The 18,481-nt window shown below is 43.8% G+C and overlaps 1 protein-coding gene across 1 annotated transcript in view; it reads left to right on the top strand.

The window, feature by feature from the left end:
* ADGRG4 (adhesion G protein-coupled receptor G4) overlaps window positions 1–18,481 on the top strand; it is a 1,571,349-nt gene that overhangs the window by 1,425,716 nt on the left and 127,152 nt on the right. The window contains exon 23 of the mRNA XM_069612803.1: window positions 1,467–1,625. Within this exon, the coding sequence (XP_069468904.1) occupies window positions 1,467–1,625 (159 nt within the window). The remainder of the gene's footprint in view (window positions 1–1,466; window positions 1,626–18,481) is intronic.

The raw sequence follows: 18,481 nt of genomic DNA, 5'->3' as shown, positions 1-18,481 counted from the left end.
TGCCAGGGCACCTGCAGCACCAGGTGGCACCATTAACGCAAGGAATGATAATCAAACTCTGATGGTACGTTTGTGGGGTAAAGAGTATGGTGAGTGAGATGCTTTTTTGAGACAACAGGGAGAAACAGGGGGTGTGGGCTTAAACACTATGTGCCACATTCTGTGTTTGGCACTGCAGTAAAAGGGAATTACCACCACTTTTACTGCACCGTCGAATTCCAATTATGGAGCTAAAAGGGAGGATTTTCCTCCAGCAAGAAGCTGAGGTGAACCATCCACTTTAATTCCATTAATTGGCAGACTTATTGTTCATAATTACAGCTCATGGAATATCCACCAAAAATCCCCAAGGTAATGTCAAGGGACAGAGTGGCGGTAACAGTAAACAAGTTTGACGATAAATCGACAGATTTACCGCCGATTAACCACAATACTTGAGTCGTGATGAGGCCTTATTTAACTTCCTCATGGGCTATGGTGATCGACTAAGTTTGATTGTGTCATAGTATGTCAGATGTTTCCATGGATCAATACATTTCCCATGCTCAAGCTGTCATTGATGACCTTGGCACACTTGTACACCACTATTCTGATCACAGACCATTGTACATAGAAGTATCTTGTACGGCTAAATTATGGAAAACTGAAATTTAGAGATAAAGTTCACATCGCCAGCTGAACATCAAGCATCAAAAAGTAGACATTCTGCTTGTAATGGCCTGTTCTTCTATTTTTGCCAATCCATACCTCAACAGTCGACTACTCAAGCATCCATCACCTGCATAAAATGATGCAGTACCAGAATCACCCACTACAAAGAACAATAAATACATTCAAAAGAACGATTTATACACATTATTGCAGATTGTTTGAATCCACAGGATTGTCTTTAGCAACATAACATTGACAGGACTCCATTAAAAGCACACTCTCCGTCTATCAGGTTAACCTCGGAGAGTGCAAGCAATGACCATATAACAATAATTCTGGTTCTTCACAATTGGGAAACCATTGAAACTTGCTTCAATGTTAGGAGAGTTTGATTATTTAAAAGCCTAAGAATGAAAACTCTGCAAGCTGCCTGGCCAATAACTCATTGTCTTTCTCAACCTGTACTCGACTTGCAGAATAAGCATTCACATCTTTGGAACACTACAGTTCAGAAAGTAGCATACGCTTCCGCAACAGTGAACCAAGGATCGGGAATGTTCTTACAGTTCAGTTGGATCAAGGCTTTGTCCTTCACCATTTCAGGAAAGATGTTAAAACATGTCAACTCAGGATTTAGAGATTCAAGATACAATCACTACTGCCAAGCTATTATCTTGTCTCTTCTGTACTTAATAAAACAGTAATTCGTAATCAAATTAGTCAGATTTATGATCCAATGATTTACTGCTTATATTGGAAACAGACTATAGGCTTGTTCATGGATATTTGGATGTCAACTCTTCTTTCTTTTTTAGACTGGAGCAAACTGGGAGAGGCTGGCTCGAAACAGAATAACCTGGCACGGAGTCAGAAACTACCATCTGTGGGATCAATGCACTATGACTCATCTCACTCAGTGGCAAATGGATCAGCCTCCACATCAGTGGAAGCTTCTCCTGTCAACTTCACAAAAGGTATTACCACAATATTCTGAAAGGAGCACTCACTGATTGTTTTCATATGGTGACAAGATCATTCGGGTGGGAGAGGCGTGCTGTAAGAGGGGGCAGCCGCATTACTATTTTCTTCTGGAATCGGATCACTTGATTCATTGAGCATGGAGTGCTTCTGCAACCTGCACTTTGCTTAACCCTTCAGGGAGAGCATCCATGGCACAGGATGTATGTGATCTGCCCGCAAACATTTTGTTCGCAGGCAGACTGCCCGCAGTAAAACTGCTCGGGGCCCCGTTTTGACTGTTTATTGAAAAGGGTGTCCAAGCCATTTCTGTCCCCTGCCTCCATTGTTAAGTGGGCAGGGGACACCCCTTCAACCCGCGAGACCGAAGATACCTGAACATGAGGAGCGGGGGACACCCCCGCAACTCCCGCTCCTCATGTTCAGGTAAGTAGTTCAAAAATGAAGTTGGTCAAATTGTACAGCATATATTAAGTCAAAAGGGCAAAACGATCAAAACAAAGTGACCAAATTGGGTAATACCAAGACACATACATTCTACAAAAATATGCATTCACATAAAACAAAGGGGTGCTTGAAAATTATTAGAATGAGGATTTCGACACCAAGTCATATAATGAAAGACATATGCAGAGGTTGTAATTAGCTTCTTCTCCCCTTCACTGTTTCCTATTTCTTTGAGATTAAAGCAATTGAAGAAAAAACTAGATAGAAGGAAAGGTTGTCACAAACTCTGGGCCACAAGCAAGTTCCACAGCTTGGCCTTCGTGGTTTCCTTTGCCACATTTAACCAAGTGTTAGGTTGTTTGGAGGCTTGAGTGTGTTCAATGTGAACGGCCCACCACAAAGTGAATCTGTGCAGCATAAGGGCATCGAAACATGAATGTATGTAATATGGTGAACAATCTGCACCTCCTCTTGTTCCCCAGCAGCCAAAATAAATGCCACTTCCCCAAATGCTTTACAGGTTCCTGCACCACTTCTCCATAGGTGGTGTGTGCAATGGCAGGCGTGGACACCATGTGAGTCACCCGTATCCAGTCTATCATAATAGCCAATAGCAATTCACTAGAATAAAACCTGACACTAAACGGGGTGTTAATATGTCATCTGCTCCACCCTGCCAAGTAAGGGTTGCCAGCACTCTTAAGTCTTCAACGGCATAGACATTGAGCATAAAAAATGAAATCCTATGTTGACAATAATGATGATTTACATTCTTTGACTATGGTTTCATGATGTAATAGTTAATAGCAAGCCAGCTAATAAGACCTATAACATAACGTATGTGTTCTTGTATAGCGTGACCTCTGATGCCTGGCTGGGCTCTTGGAGCGAGGTTGGAAGAACAATGGGAAGGGGAAGGTTGGGTTAGCAGGAGGAGAGGGAAAGTCACGATGCAAAACCTCAAGTCTTGAAGACTGCAGATCGGATTAGCTTGTACTTGTTGTGCCGGTATCTTTGAAGGTGATTTCTAGTGATGGCACTTGGGATCCCGTGGGCGAGACCCAGGTGTTCGCATTCTGCTAGATTTGCTTCTAACAAGGACTTCATATTGAAAACACAGGGGTTGAGTAGTTCCTCGCCAGGGTGTGTGTAGTAAACTGTTTGGGGGTGTTGCAGTAATGCAGAGTTGGCGCTAATGTAGGCTGGGTAAAGGGTGGCAGCAGATATTCAGCTGCAATGTGGGCGGAAAGGTAGCATGTAAGGTCTACGGTACAAAGGAGTATGATGCACGGTTAGTGGGGGAGGGGGCTATAATGTGAATATTTCCAAAGTCATACAGTCTTAGCTGTCCTTGATTTAATCTTGTAGTGATTCCAAACAGAGAGATTTCTCACATCGACTTAGCCAATTGTGATGAGCTAAGTTGGTGTGCTTAACTAATTTGTCTGTGGTGGTAGAAGGTCCAGAACTGTGAGTCAGAGCCAGGGTGAAGAATGTTAGTAGTCATTTGGCATCAATTGTTAGCCCATAATAATGTGTAATTTATTGGCCGTGGCTTGTGGAAAGGTTTTGTTGTACAGGTTCTGTCGTGATGGCATGTGTTTGGAATTCACCTTGATTTTCCAGCATCCAGAGCAAGAGTATCAGTTCAGTTTTTCTTCTAGGTCCTGGTGAAGAACTAGTTTTTTAGGGTTTTCCTCAAGGTCTGATGGTCCGTCAGTGTATGTTGGGGCATCAAAGCAGAGTTCCATACATTGGTTGCTAGTAAGAAGTCCCTCATTGCCGTTTTCTGTTAAAGCGTGAGCCGGTTACCAGATCTTCTGGAAAGGATGAGCGATTCTTGTCTGGCATGTAAGGGGGAATATTTTTCCTGTGGCTTCCGGGTCAGTGGTTAATGCAGAGGGCTGTGAAGATGATCCTGCATTTGATGGGGAGCCTGTGAAGTGACTAGAATCTAGGGGTGGACTGGGAACCAACAGAGGCCCTGGAAATAGCGTTCAAAGTGGCCCTTTATTATACATTTTCAGGACGCCCAACCGATTTCCAATGAGAACATTTGGAAATAAAATAGGTTACCACACAAAAGAGGCCCACGGCACAGAGGCCTACCAGGAAATCTCCAGAGTTCCCCATAGGCCAGTCCCACCTGTAGACTCCCATCGTTGTATCCTTATCAGACCTCTGACTGCTCAATTTTGTACTTCTTCTAGATTGTTCAGAAGGTACTCTTGGAGGCCTGGTAGTGGCTGTTGTCATGGTCAAGGTTGAGAATACAAACGTGTAGCCAGAAGTTGAATGGTGTAGTGGGGAAAATGCAGTGTCCCCCTCCTCAGCCCTACTTATTCTACATTTATTCTACTTGAAATACTGAGATTGTCAAACAAACCTACAGGAAGCTACACTTGTGCCTAGGTTGCAGTCAAGAAGCCACACATACATTTCTGTACAACATCTGGATGGGGTTGACCGTCTGAATGTGGCAGAGAATGTAGATGAATAAGGTGGCAGCAAGTGAAGTACTTTATAAACTGTGGGGTTTAGAAGTTCTGTGCCAGTTAAACGTTTAGAACAATGGTGAGGGTTTGCAAGTCAAATGATGTTGTCAGATCCCTGGGAGTGGGCTGAGTCTGTGTCCCTGAGATCACAGGGATTCCACCCGGGGAGTGTGGAGGAGCCCAAGTGGGTTGACCATTGATATGTCTGTGGAGAATCTGGAAACTGGTGTTTGACCACTGTGAAACCTGTACCTTTGTGGTCATACATGCTAGAACAGAACAGTGATGCTCAAAGCTGGTTGGTGTTGGTGGTGCATGGAGACTGGATCATGGGGTGTCATATGGACTCTCTCAAAGTTGAGGAAGAAGAACGTGGTGTGAGAGACATCTCATGACCAGAGATGAAAAATGTGTGAGACACGCAGACTTGCATCTGGTAAATAGGCTGGCCAATCAAAAATAAGACTAGTAAACATCACCTGCATACAAAGTCATGCCCAACTAGGGAGAAGAACATAACAGTATCAGTCAATTGACGCAGAAGGGACCAAAGACGACTCAGGGCTCACTGCTCAATGTACTGCAAGTGGTGCAAATGGGCAGATGGCTGAAGGTCAGCAAATTTAAAGCAGAATTCATGGATGTCTCAATCATCAGAGCTGACTACAGGATAGTACCGGTGAGGGTGTCAGAAGATGCAGAGCGTGTATGTGAACTGGTGGCTACCGTCCACAGTGTCAAAGCCACAGTGAATGGGGCAGCACTCAAGAAAGAATAACATCTGAATGGTGGGCTTCTAGAAGCAGAGGGGGCCCCCGAATTAAGCTGCCACTGAATAGGTGGATTACTGAGTATTTGAAGTAATTGGGATGCTCACATTTCTAGTCCGTCGAAAGGTCCAACAGTGTACTGGGGATCTGGTGAACCCCAGTAGTTGGACCTAGAGCTGTGGTAGGCAGGTTCCTGAACTGCAGTGAAAGAGGCCCAGGGCTGCAGGTAGATAAACAGGGGAGATTCTCTTTTTTGGTGACTTGAATCTGCTCTTAGTGGAATGTACTCAGTGTTTACAGAAGCGGAGGAAATCATTAGAGGCATTCAAAAATTGCCCAAAGAAACTGGAAATGAAACTTCTACCTGCCAAATTAACGATCATGATCAACAACAGGGCTTGGTTCTTCACCTACCTGGAAGAACCATGGGACTGGCTGGATAAGAGGCGCACCAACAAACTGAAAAATAGACTGGCACCATCCTGGAAAAGGAACAACAGTACCCGACAGTCACGCAGAGAGCTCACCAACACCCATGAGATGGACAAAGCAGCTCTGGCTAAAGCTAGTTTTGTAATTAAGAAGAGAGATGGTTAGGAACCTAAATGTGCGCTCAGATACATATTTTTTATTTTTTATATGTGTGTAATCTTTTTAGATTTTTACAAAATGGTTTTTCGTCGTTACGAAGTAGATGGACTCAAAAAAAAAGAGCTTTGGTCGTCTAAACTTTGATTGTCTAGACTATGCAGGGAGATCTAGATCGCCGTCTAGCTCATGGATGCGAATTCACGTTGGCATCAATGAGGGTTGGTCTTTTCCATGGCGATGATTAGAAGTTTAGCCGTCGGAATTAGCCATCTTCATACATACATATTTATTTTTGGGGGACCGCAGAGTTTAGCGTATAAAATCACAGATTCCAGTTTAAGAGTTTGATTTTAAGTGGCTCAGATATATTGTCTGAGAGATGGTAGGTGACAATAAAAATGCAGGGGATGGCTGGAATGAAACCACTGCCCAGTGAGCAGATGAGTAGGGGGAAATAAACTTGGTCTAACTTCCTGCTATGCTCATGTACCGGTGTTCACCAGATTTTTAGTGTTTTGCAGGAATTGCCAATGTGGCACATAATTTTGTGCTAAAAAACGTGGCTTCCATTAGAATTGAGGGTCAGTCTCTTCTTCTACCCCTTCTCCCCCGCCCCCACCCTTGATAAGCGGTGCACCAGCGCTCACTAGGGCCAGACACTCTAGGAGGGATAGGTAGTGTAGGTTGGAGGGTGGGAAAAGTCGGATTGATTAAAGTCTGCAATGTTAGTATGATTTTGAGATCTGAGCTACAATGTGTGACAATACTGTGGGCCTTTGGTTCAGGTCTGGTGGTCCCTGTTGGGTCCCACTTTGTATTTTGTGCAAAAGAAGATGCACATTTTGTGAAAAGAGGGAGATTCTCACATTGATTGATGTGAACACCTCAAGGTAAACCCAAATGATAGAGAGCACAGCGCAGTTTGTAACTCTGAAGAGCCGCTTCCCCATGTGTCCTTCACACATATAAGTAGAGGTTATTGGCAGAGCAGCAGACGCACACCCTTTATTGCAAAGGCTGCTTGAGCTGGCATCGACAATGTTTAAGGATAATTATGGTACAGCAGGACAAGGTGGGAAAAGGAAAAGCTCCATTAGTTTTCCCTTTTGTCCATCCCACCATATCTTCTTCGCTCAGAGAGGTGTTTGGGATAAGTCGCATTGCACCCCATCCACTGAGGAACATGGGGGAATAAATACCAACGCAATTTTTGGTTGGGATGGGGTGCTATTATAATGCTGAGCTGTTTCTCCATTAATGGGCACGATATATTGACAGTTACTTAGGGGATTTGCAGTACCGAAATGGACGGGCTGGAATGTAAAATGCTGACCTGTAATGTGCATAGGAAATCAATGGGGCAGTCAAAAGGTGTAGGATATTCTTGTATTCCATTAGGAAGAACACCAACATAGCTTTGTTGCAGGAAACACAGGGCCTCATTCTAAGTGTGCCGGTCCGGAAACAATGGTGCCAGTAAGCTTACCAGCACCGTTGTTTCCGGGCCGGCACACTACAACTCTGCGGGCGGGTGCTATCCCGCCTGGCAGGTCATAACGGCACTCACCCGCAGAGCTTTCATGGAAGCACCGGCACCGTTATTAAATGTGCTTCTGTGGTCCCCACTCCATAGAGTCATACAGGACTCTATGGGAATGGGGACTTCCAATTTACTGGCACCTGACTTTCCGGGCCGCTGTTGTTGTAATCTCCAAGTGTTACCGGGAAGTCAGGTGCCAGTAAATCATTACAGGTCCGGTGACAAACCGCCGGTTAGCATCGGCATGGTTACCGCCAGATCCGTAATGAGGCCCATACTGTCTGTGCTAAACTTCAGTCCAGGTGCAAAGGAACTCTATGTGCGTCATCATACCCGTTTTTTCCCGGGGGAGCTTTGATTTGTGTGTGAGATACACTCGTGTTAAAAGTGCTAGGTTTGATATCAGACAGGAATGGAAGGTACGTGCAAATTCCTGGATTTTCGCATGGAATTAAGTTATTTTTGATAATCATTTATTCACGCATTGCAGAGCCTGCCTTTTTTCCCAGGATGTGAGGATATCATTAAGGAGTACCAACACCATATATTGGTCTGCATGGACGTTTGTAACTGTTTGCTGGGTGGGAGCCTGGATAAGAAGGTTGGAAGGGGTCGCCAGAAAGCGTTGTCGCGAAAGCTCTAGTGAAAGTGTTGTAGGAAATGCACCTGAGGAATGCTTGGAGGGTGTGGTGACGTGCAAGCACGCTCATAGAATGAGGAATGCCCACCTACCGGCATGATATGATATTATAGGTTATTTATAACGTGCTTAATACCCAGAGGTTTCTAAGCATGGACGCAGGGATCGAACCCATGTTGCTGCATGTCGCCTTGCTTCCAAGGCGAGCATGCTGCACCTGAGTTATCCTCCCGAGCTCAATGCATTCACGACCTTACCTGGTGACACGAGGTAGCGTCACCACCAGTGGCGGAGCCAGGTTTTGATGCCAGGGGGGACATGCTCTTCAGGGGGCACTGCGCCAGTCGCGTTAGACATAGGTCAGTCACTACCATTTCCTTAATTTTTGCAGGTAGACCAAGGAACTGTTGATTGAGAGGCATACAGTTCATGCATCATGTCTGCATGTTCTAGCATTTATGCAGTGTTCAATTATAGATTACAACAATTACTATAATTTGTATGTTTCTGCTTTATTTTTCTCCATCACTGACTGCAAACTGCTAATTGGGATGCTTAATATTCAAGGCAAAACTGGCAGGGTTTTTACCTCATATGTATTTCATTTATAAAACCTTATGCCACAAGCCACATCTATTATAATATTTGTTTTATATAGCGCTTTATTCTAAAGTGCTTTACATCAGATATATTTACATACATCACTATTATTACCCAATTGAAATTGGTCATTATCAGTTACGCAACACACTTTTGTTATGAAGGTCACATCCAACTAAAATTTTATTTCAATTTGTCAATGGAATCTAGAGATTTGAATCAGATCCATCAGCAAGGCAAAAAATAACAAATAACAATTTCAACAAACATTTGCAGCCAATATGGCCTTGTACACTGCTGCGCTATGTTTATAAATACCTCAAAATAATTAATAATTATGCAATCGGCCACGGCAATTACCTCTGAGAGTGAAATGCACAATTTCAGCATAATCAATCGCCTGCACAATGCATGTTTTAATTAAGTTTACACTATTAAATTACCAATGATTCAAGTTGTGAGCTAAACAGAATGTTACATTCCTTATTGAGCCATAGCCCTTGTGCCGTGCCCAAGGCAGGACAGTTAGGCTGATTCAGGACACTTCAAACAGACTCCAGCCAATTCATTTTTGAAAGCACATCACTCGCTGCTGCTAGAAAACCGGCGCATGTGGCTGGGGCTGCTGCCTGCCTCACACCCGATTTTAAGGCTTACACCTTTCGTGACTCCACCCCAACCCTATTAGGTGAAAAGCTCATCATCACAGGGCTGGTAGCTTGAGGAACACGAATTTTCGTCTACAAGTGCAAATAAATCCCAAAGTTTAAAACAACCAATGTAGTCCTTTTTAGGAAAGGTTGTGCCCATTGCGCATTAGTTTGGACTGGCAGCACGGAGAACAGCCTTTCTTGGATGGATGAATGGCTTGAACTTCAATCTATTGGACACATTATAATTGTTCTTTTTTATATAATATTAAAAACTTATCCATGTAAGTCTTTCTTTTGGCCAGAATTAAGTTGTCATAAAATACCTTTCTTGCCCATGTCTGTGGGCTGTATTTGCTTCGGAGGGGAGCCCAGCTGAAGGTAATAAATAACTGCTACTAAAGACTGAGAGACTGGCGCCTTGTAAAGGCTTTTGGGGCTGGGGCAGAGCCATATGCATTGCAATGGTGGTTACTTAAACAGGGGGCTGACGCTTCTGCACAACGCATTTTACAGCACATTTCACTGCATGAATAGTAAAAAGCCATTTAATTTACAGTAAGGTCGAAATGTATAACATCTCAGCAGCAGTCACCTAACCTGCTGAGTTGTCATTGCAGCATTCTGCTATAGGATCCCCTGCAAAGCAGATTTGGCCTTCTCCAACCCCCTCCAAGTAAAGGTAATGTGGTCTATTAATGAGGCTCATTTCTAATTTTGAAGTGAGCAGCAGTCGCTAATTTTGCAAGAGGCATGATTACACGTCACCAAGACTGAACCCAGCAGCAGAGGAGAAAGAAAGAACCCTGTGACCACCAGTGATGTAGATGGGTATGGCAAGGAGAAGAGGTGCACCTACGCCCTCTGCCCCCATGTACTCTGCACCTATGCATATATTATTGAGCCCCCCACCCCGCTTGCTCCCACATTGTTTAGGGCTTGATCCCTGCTAATTTTGTTAACATTTGAATACCTGAAAAATGCTTACTTCCCTGCCTCAAGACCTCCAAGGAAAATAGTCTCTATCGCACTATAAGGCAATCCTTCAGTAGACACAACCTGCCCTGTCTGCCCTAGGGCCAATCCCACTGCCCTGACATCACATGACATCCTTGGAATTTGATTGGAGTTTATTTCTTTGGACAGTCAAAATGATCCTTGTTTGTAGTCTCTGAAATACAAGCATATTGCTAGTTTGGACAATATGGCCACATATATCTGCAATAAATATAAAAACAAGTATGAAACCTCTGAAAATACAGCAGTTTGCTTCAGTTACCAAAACCCAATCACCATACTTTTGCAATGCCTGCCACAGTCAGGTGGTGTGTTCAAACAAACGTTTCAAAAAGGTCTTTTACAAACAATATTTCTACCAATTACATCTGGGAAGAGATGTGTTCAAGCAGCTCCTGAATTGCAGACTGGTCTCAAATCCCGGCTTCTCCACTTAACCAAAGCGTGTGCTCCCGACAATATTCTTTTATCTCACTATCCCTTATCTTCCCAAATAAAACATCTATTTAAGGTATTCAAGTCATACTGTCTGCTACTTCAAAAAAAGTCCCACACTGATATTTCCACATAGTCAAATATTAACAGACAGTGACCGTTCATATACTGGGCACCACCGTTTATTTCTCTTCTGCCTTCTTACTCTTGGCAATGTGCTTTTAATTTAAGTTCCCATTATAACCGACATACACTACTGAACATCAGTGTGCATCTATGTTCGTCCTGATTTCTTCTCATAATGGCAGAAAGGGAAGGAGGTTGGGTCCGTCCAAACGCAGAACATTCAAAGAAAACATCTGGGCACAGAAGCATTGTGCTGAAAAGAAGGGGCCACAAATGTAATGTAAATCTAGCAGAGTGTTTGCGGGAAGAGTGTGCGTAGTAATGGATCGGTTTAAAGCAAGCTCGGCTTTGAACATCTTCAGCGAACACCTTGAAGACCACTGATCTGGCCCGGATGAGAACAGTATTGTGAGCGCTGTTAGTGTGGAGATCATCGAGCCAGGCTGCTCTCTCGACGTTTTCAAATTTGAGCCGGACCACCTGAAGTTCTGGAAGCAGCACAAGACCCTCCTTTTCTCCTCTGCATTCTCTCCCTTGCTTCCTTGCTAACTTAAAAGTCTGCGGTGCCGACTGGTTGCTTGGTACCCGCAGAGTCTCACTTGGTATTAGGCTCCTCCATAACCAGTCTTCCTTGCCCTATCTCTGGGCCTACTGCACACTTAGGGGCTGTAAACCATTACAGCCCCCTGCCTCCTTGCACATGGTCAGATCCATGCTGCCCTGATCGCAGTCCCCCCACCTTTCCCCTGCGCTTCCCTTTGTCCCTTCCCCCTGCACTTCTCGATGTTGAACTTGCACGATCCCAATGTCACAAGGTCTAGTAGGATCATTTGTCTAGTCTTCCCTCTGTTTCCCCTCCTTTGTCTTGTGGTGCCTAGAAACACTTGTGTACAGGCACATTATAAAATCCGCATCCATTAGAGCGGTTTATGACAATGATATTCTAGACCTTTGGGAATGCGACTGCGTGCAATGGCGTAAACAATAAACCTGTGCTGGGCAGGCATCTCCTATTTGAAATGGGGAATGTTGCATGTATGAGTGAGTGGTTTGTAGGCGCTCATGCTTCCAGTCCACCAAGCGCAAGACACTGGCACTCAGAGCAGACTGTTTGGAGGGATGTGTTCAGCCAGCAGCTGTGGGAATTTAGTGCTTCTCGTGCATGTGTTTCTCTACACGCCCAGCCTCATATTAGGAACTCAAGAAACTCCGACAAATGTTAACAATGTACACTCACCCCTCACCTTTTGGGGGCTAAAGCAGCCCCCTCTTTTTATCATCGCTTTCTTAAGCGCTCTCTTGATAGACTGCTCTCAGGTCGTCCTGGCATTCTTGGGAATCATCCCTTTCCCTATGCTCAGTCATGCATTCATTCTATCGCTCGCTTCCTTCTCTCTTTCCTTTCACCCCTTCCTACCCATGATTCATCCATGCAGCAGCAGCAGCACTGGAACTTGCTCACTGTGCCATGTGTTGAGTGTAAACATGGTGGCATAGAGGGGTCCCAGTAACATTGGGTACGCAATATGTCACAACACCGACCTGGCCTGGCTCCCTCTTGGCGTTTGCGTGATAACGAGACACACAGGCTTATGAAATGCATCGCCACATGGAGAGAATCAGATTGGACTTTAACCAGGTCAGTGTTCCTGGGAGAGGGCTAACTATACGCCCTAATAATCCAGCGATTGTAATGATGCATTTGGAAATTAACCGTTCTCTCTAATTGGGGAGGTTTGGGCCACATGATCGACTTGGCAAAATGCTATAAATCCGCTTTTGGGTTTATAAAGATGGTGCTTTGCTTCGTGCCATGCCGTGGTGTGCGCTAAGCAAGTTTATACACCAGAGCCCCACCAAACACTCTCTGTCACTCACGGATGGTCACAGTCACACACTCACGGCTCGGCTTGCTTACTGCTCACTCAGTGCTTGTTGACACACAAGTTCTCTCTCTGCAGTTGCACAGCACTCAAAGTCAGTCAGGTGGTCAGTCATGCTCGTCTGGCTCACGTGCTCTGCATGCAGGGGCAGGGCACTCCACTAGGCAACACATATTGTAGAGGTGGACTCAGCTGGTTATCAAGGTTTAAGATTCCAAACCAAATTACGTTTGAGGTTGCTATACAAGGCTGATAGGGAAAGGTTTAGGTGCTCCCTTGTCTGTCTTGACTACAAGACAAAACTAATGTGAAAATTGGAAGGTCCACTAAAAATTAGGGACAACAACAGGGCATACTTTCGTCTTACGTAGTCAGTAAATCAATTTGTTCAATAAAACAATGAGTGAATCAATTTAAATGATATTTATACAACAGAAAGTGAATTTATAGATTGATGATTACAACTAAAAAGTTTTTTTTATATATCATAACTTAGTTCCAAATGAAGCATGTAGTGCTCCTCAATGAAATAAATCGTAATACAACTTGGTTTGAATTCATACAAATGTTACAAAAAATATGTACAACAAATAATAAATAAGTCAAATGTTTACCACAATTCAATAATATATACAGAGTTTAACACCACTCCTGTCTCCTACAGGGAGTGGACAACACCTTCGATGATTAGACAGTGCAGTGTAGCTCCTTGTGTATACTGCACGTTTCGGGCTGTGCAGCCCTTCATCAGGTATGGGAGATAGAGTCATTTCTGTAAGACATAGATCATATAATACAAATCAGAAATTTAATTTGGAGAATATTAAATAACTGTATGGGAGATTGGATTAGTCTTTAACTGATCGGTTATGGTGAGTGTTCCAAAATGAACGTATAAAGCGTGCAATGTTAGGGTCCATAAAGAGAAACCACTTTTGTTTGGATCAAAATAATCCTAAAACAAAAGAAATTAAAATATTTCCATGACTAAATAGAGTAAAATAAAATAACATATGACCAATAGTGGGACCAGCCGCTTGAGAAGGGCTGTGTCCCACTACGCGATCATGTGTTCAGTTTTATACAAAATGGAACGGGTGGTGAAAACTCACCAACTGAGGGACTTTCAGATGGAGTCAGCATCAGTACAAAGTGGAAACACCAAGTAGCGAATTTCCTGGAAGGTGGCTGGTTTCAGAGTCACAGATACGCCGGACCCGTGGACAGGGGGAGCGCATTGTGATTTGTTTAATTAAATATATCAAAGTGACACTGACAGTGCACATAATGGTAATGGGTGAGGCACTCAACCAGGTTGCTTGTTCATATGGCAAGCGCTTTTGGTATAGAGCTACTTAATCATGCCTTGTTGCGAGATCAGACACTTTAGTCATCAGAGAAGACTGAGTTTCCTGAAAGGAAAACAAGGTGGCAGGACTGCATGACAGAAACACTGTACTTAAGGGATGCCAGATAAGCGCACTCACTGAGTTGCTTCAGCGAGCAGCGCGTGTGTATCGGAGTAACTTCACTGTTGTTGGCCAGGAAATGAGTACTGAAGCGTATCACTTCTTGTGGTTCATTGTCGATCGCCTGACCTGCGGGTCTGATTGCGAAGATTGGATGACTGAATAAGGCCAGTCCTGACATAATTTCGACCGCTTATTATTCCCTACTAGGTGCTTACCTAAGCCAACAGTGACGCGGCTTTCTCGGGTGGAACTGTAGGAGACAGGAGTTGTGTTAAACTCTGTATATGTTATTGGATTGTGGTAAAGATTTGATTTATGTATTTGTTCTATATTTGTTTTGTACACAATAGTGTGAATTCAAACCAAGTTGTATTATGATTTCTTTCATTGATGAGCACTACATGCTCGGTTGGTAACTAAGTTATGAGATATAAAAAAACGGTTTAGTTGTAATCATCCAATCTATAAATTAATTTTTCGTTGTATAAATATCATTTGAATTGATTAACTCGTTGATTTATTGAACAAATTGATTTATACACTCCACTAGGCAAGTCAGGGTCAGACAGCCGGGCAGGCTGCAGGCAGGCAAAGCAGGCAGCAGGAAAAACAGTGATGTTGCTGTGGCCGTCGGTGGCTTTCTCTGACTCTGGTTTGCCTGAATAGTGCGGGAACGGCGCACGCACCATCAGTGACCACCAGGAAACTTGTTTCTGGAAAGATTCACTACATAATAGTAAATATGCCTTGGGCTGCCCATGGAGTGGAGGAGATGAACGTGCATGCGTGTGCCTCATCCCCAGCTTGTTTCCTTGTTGTCAGGGCACTGAGGCGGGAGGGCTCCAGATATTCTGGCCCTCGACTGGGGAAATCAAAACCAACAGTACAATTTTCAGCACAGCACCAGGCTAGCACCTTTAAGTACTATCAAAACACACTTTCATGGACAAGGGCCTAGGAGCTGCAACTTCTGTCTGATGCTCACAGTTTTATATCAAAATACATGTAGAAGTTATTTGAGATTTTATTAGCTACTTCTATATCTAGTGACCTACAGCTCACTACATTTACCTCTCGGGAAAAGTCTATATGCCCCTCAGTGATGGGACTGGAGTGCAGCCTATCTAAAAAAGGGGATAGAGACTATCCCTTGCCTAGCTCACTACTTACCTATATCTAAAAAATACTTCTGGAATTGTTTACTTTTATTATTTCCTTCTCGTGAAAAATAATGATAAAAAGAAGTATATCAAAATGAAAAAGAAAACTTATCAAACCGATCATATCTGCTGCTTTAAAAAAGATTTCCTTCATCCAAACTCTCAATACGTCTAAATGACATCAACCTGAACCTTGAGTCTAGAGTAGTGTAGTGAGCTGTAGGCCACTTTAGATGTAGAAGTAACTAATAAAATCTCAAATAACTTCCATTTCACCTTTAAGTAACACCAAGCATCATCCCGCCCTGCGGCCCAAGGTCGCGGCACTGAAAGCACATGTTGGTGCTAGCAGTTTTAACAAAACAATCATCACCGTGTAGAGGAGGTCCCAGATATGACCTGCACCCCAGCCACCCATTTTGAAATACCAGGAACATACTTGCCGAGATATGTGACATATGAGGAGCAAATAAACCAACAGAGAGCCACACTGGGGCTCTGCCCAGTGCCCATCAGAAGAGCAATACCTGCTGAAGTGCCAATAACCAGACAACCATGAGCAGCACGGTACCCATTGGGACAACCATACCAACAGCTGACATGCCATGAAGACTACTTTCAAACTGTCCCAGAAGAGACCCAAAGGGCTTTAATCGAAGGCGAATGGTGACGACACAAGGGCCGGACAGACGTACAGATAAACAAAACAACAACCAAAAAGACGACACACTGAGACGAAACACCATGGATAAGGATATCACAGACATAGAAGAAGAGACGATGTCGAAATATAAAGAAACGTAACCATAAAGCAGGATGAAAGTATGCAACTAGCTTACGCCTGTACATAGGCTTGTAACGCAAGAAGCTAAGAAAACAGTGTGGCTTGCTATGTTTAGTAGAAGAATAGAGTGGCAAGCGCCAACTATATATATCTACCACAATGAAGCACATTACATAAGTGCAGTCCACTCTACATGAAAGCAGAATTAAGCCCAGGAAGGTAGGGGTCAAACAGGGCAGGATTCATATACCAGCACAAAGCCAGATGAAAGAAGGGAATCGAAACTTAGCAAGAAGCAGCTCATGCCTAGTAATTCGAGGTCAACCCAAGGAAGGGAGGAGAGCGGCAACGTCAAAGAATCGAAACTTCAGAGCATAGCAGCCTGTCCGTGAAGGTCGAGATAAGGAGGCCCAGGCAGGTGGCGAGGCCGAAGAGAGAATCAAATCCGCAAATAGATGGAAAATGAAGCAGCTTCATGGTGTACTGACACGTGACCAGCTAAGCGCGAAGAGGTACCAACGTCTGATGTCACTCAAAACCAGAGGATGCCATAACTTTTCCCGATAAGAAGTTACAGTTTCGAGGCCATCCTCAGCCAACTAATTGATACATAGCCCTAAAGTACTGATTGATGGAAGGGAGGCAGGGTGAATCGTGGGGCATGCCGCATCTGGGTAACCATTCTGCATGCTGCTAATTAAAGTGGAGATTTATGCCTAGGGGTGCAACCGACCCAATCACAATGGACCAAATAATCTAGGGACCTATAGCTAGTATAACCAATGAGACGTCGTACTTGTAATGACGTCTAGCACGAGTGATGTAGATGGACGGGCATAGACGCCCACCCGATAAGAGTTATCCAATCCTCACACCCCGTTAACATATACAGATATAGTACCTATACTTAAGTTAACTTTTCCAACCAATAGACTTGCATGACAAACTTTCGAGTATTACACGTCAATGATGATGAATTTTGCCTATAAGAATTGCTGTTTGAATGAAGATTTTGGAAGTTGAAGCGAGACGGGCGATCGCATCACTGATGGTTTCCTATTGTTTCCCTGTTTTTTGTACTTGTCATTAAACGGACTTCCCTTTGCCAAACCATTTGAGTTGTCCTTATTGATTGGTGTTGGAGTAAGAGAATCCTGCACCCCATCCACCTCAAGGTGCAGCTATCTCGTCTCAAAGTACTCGAGGGTGAGCTCTGATCCCATGGGCCCGTCAGAGGTCGCTCCGCCCTCCTGTACACTTGGTAGCAGAGAGGATGGTTTTGACCATCAATTATTAACTATTGATTAAAACAAGACACCTATTGACCGACAACATGAAGTAACTCTAGGTCTTCGGCAATATCACAAGTCCTTCGCCATTTGGCCGAGTAGACTGTGAAGCTTCCCGTGGACAATGATAGTTTAAATCTATCCAAAAACTGCAGTGGGTCTGAAGGGACCCGTTTTATAAACATAAACCCTTCCATTCCTACGGGCAGCGGAACAGATAAAGTACTAATGGAGGCGGTAACGGAGGCGGTGATCCCGAGGATCCAGAGAGGAACCATGCAAGCGATGAGTGAAACAAAAATTGAATGCTTTGGCAAATGTCATTGGCGTTAGAACAAGGAAGGGAAAAGGCAATGGAGGGAGGTGGAGAAAACAAAATAGTCAGAAGTAGAGAAGACTGTATATATATATATAAGGGGATAATGACTCGAGAATAATTGAGATATTAAAGAATACCAGGGTGGACACATGAGATATTAAAAATACCAGGGTGGACACCTGAGAAGTTAGAGAATACCAGGGCGGACACCTGAGGAGAGAGAGGATATGCCTTATTCCTGCGCTTTAATATAGCAGTCAGAATAAATGTGAACTCAGAGCCCCACATAATAGGGGACGACTAGGCTACTACCACGTTTAAAGACGTCCTAATAGGGGTTTGTTTAAACCCCATGTCGAGTACAAATTAGAGGCAGAGACATTTGTGTCCAGCTGGTGTCTGTCTAGTCTGTCAAGTGTCTGTCATACGTGTTATGTTGTATGTCAAATGTAAGGAATTTTTGTTGTTTGTTGGTTGAATTGAAAGGATTTTACGCGATTCTACAATTGAGAGGGAATCGCACATGGATTGATGTTCCTGAGTAAATTGGTGATAAAAAGTTTTGCGGGAAAGGATTGGATTGGAGCTTGCGGTATTTGGCACTCGCTCATATTGTTGACAGTGTTAAAGTTGC

This window comes from Ambystoma mexicanum, chromosome 5p (assembly GCF_040938575.1).
Source record: "Ambystoma mexicanum isolate Mex_15411 chromosome 5p, UKY_AmexF1_1, whole genome shotgun sequence".
Lineage (NCBI taxonomy): Eukaryota > Metazoa > Chordata > Amphibia > Caudata > Ambystomatidae > Ambystoma > Ambystoma mexicanum.
The sequence above is the reverse complement of the archived record's forward strand: the minus strand, read 5'-3'. Positions and strand labels throughout refer to the sequence as shown.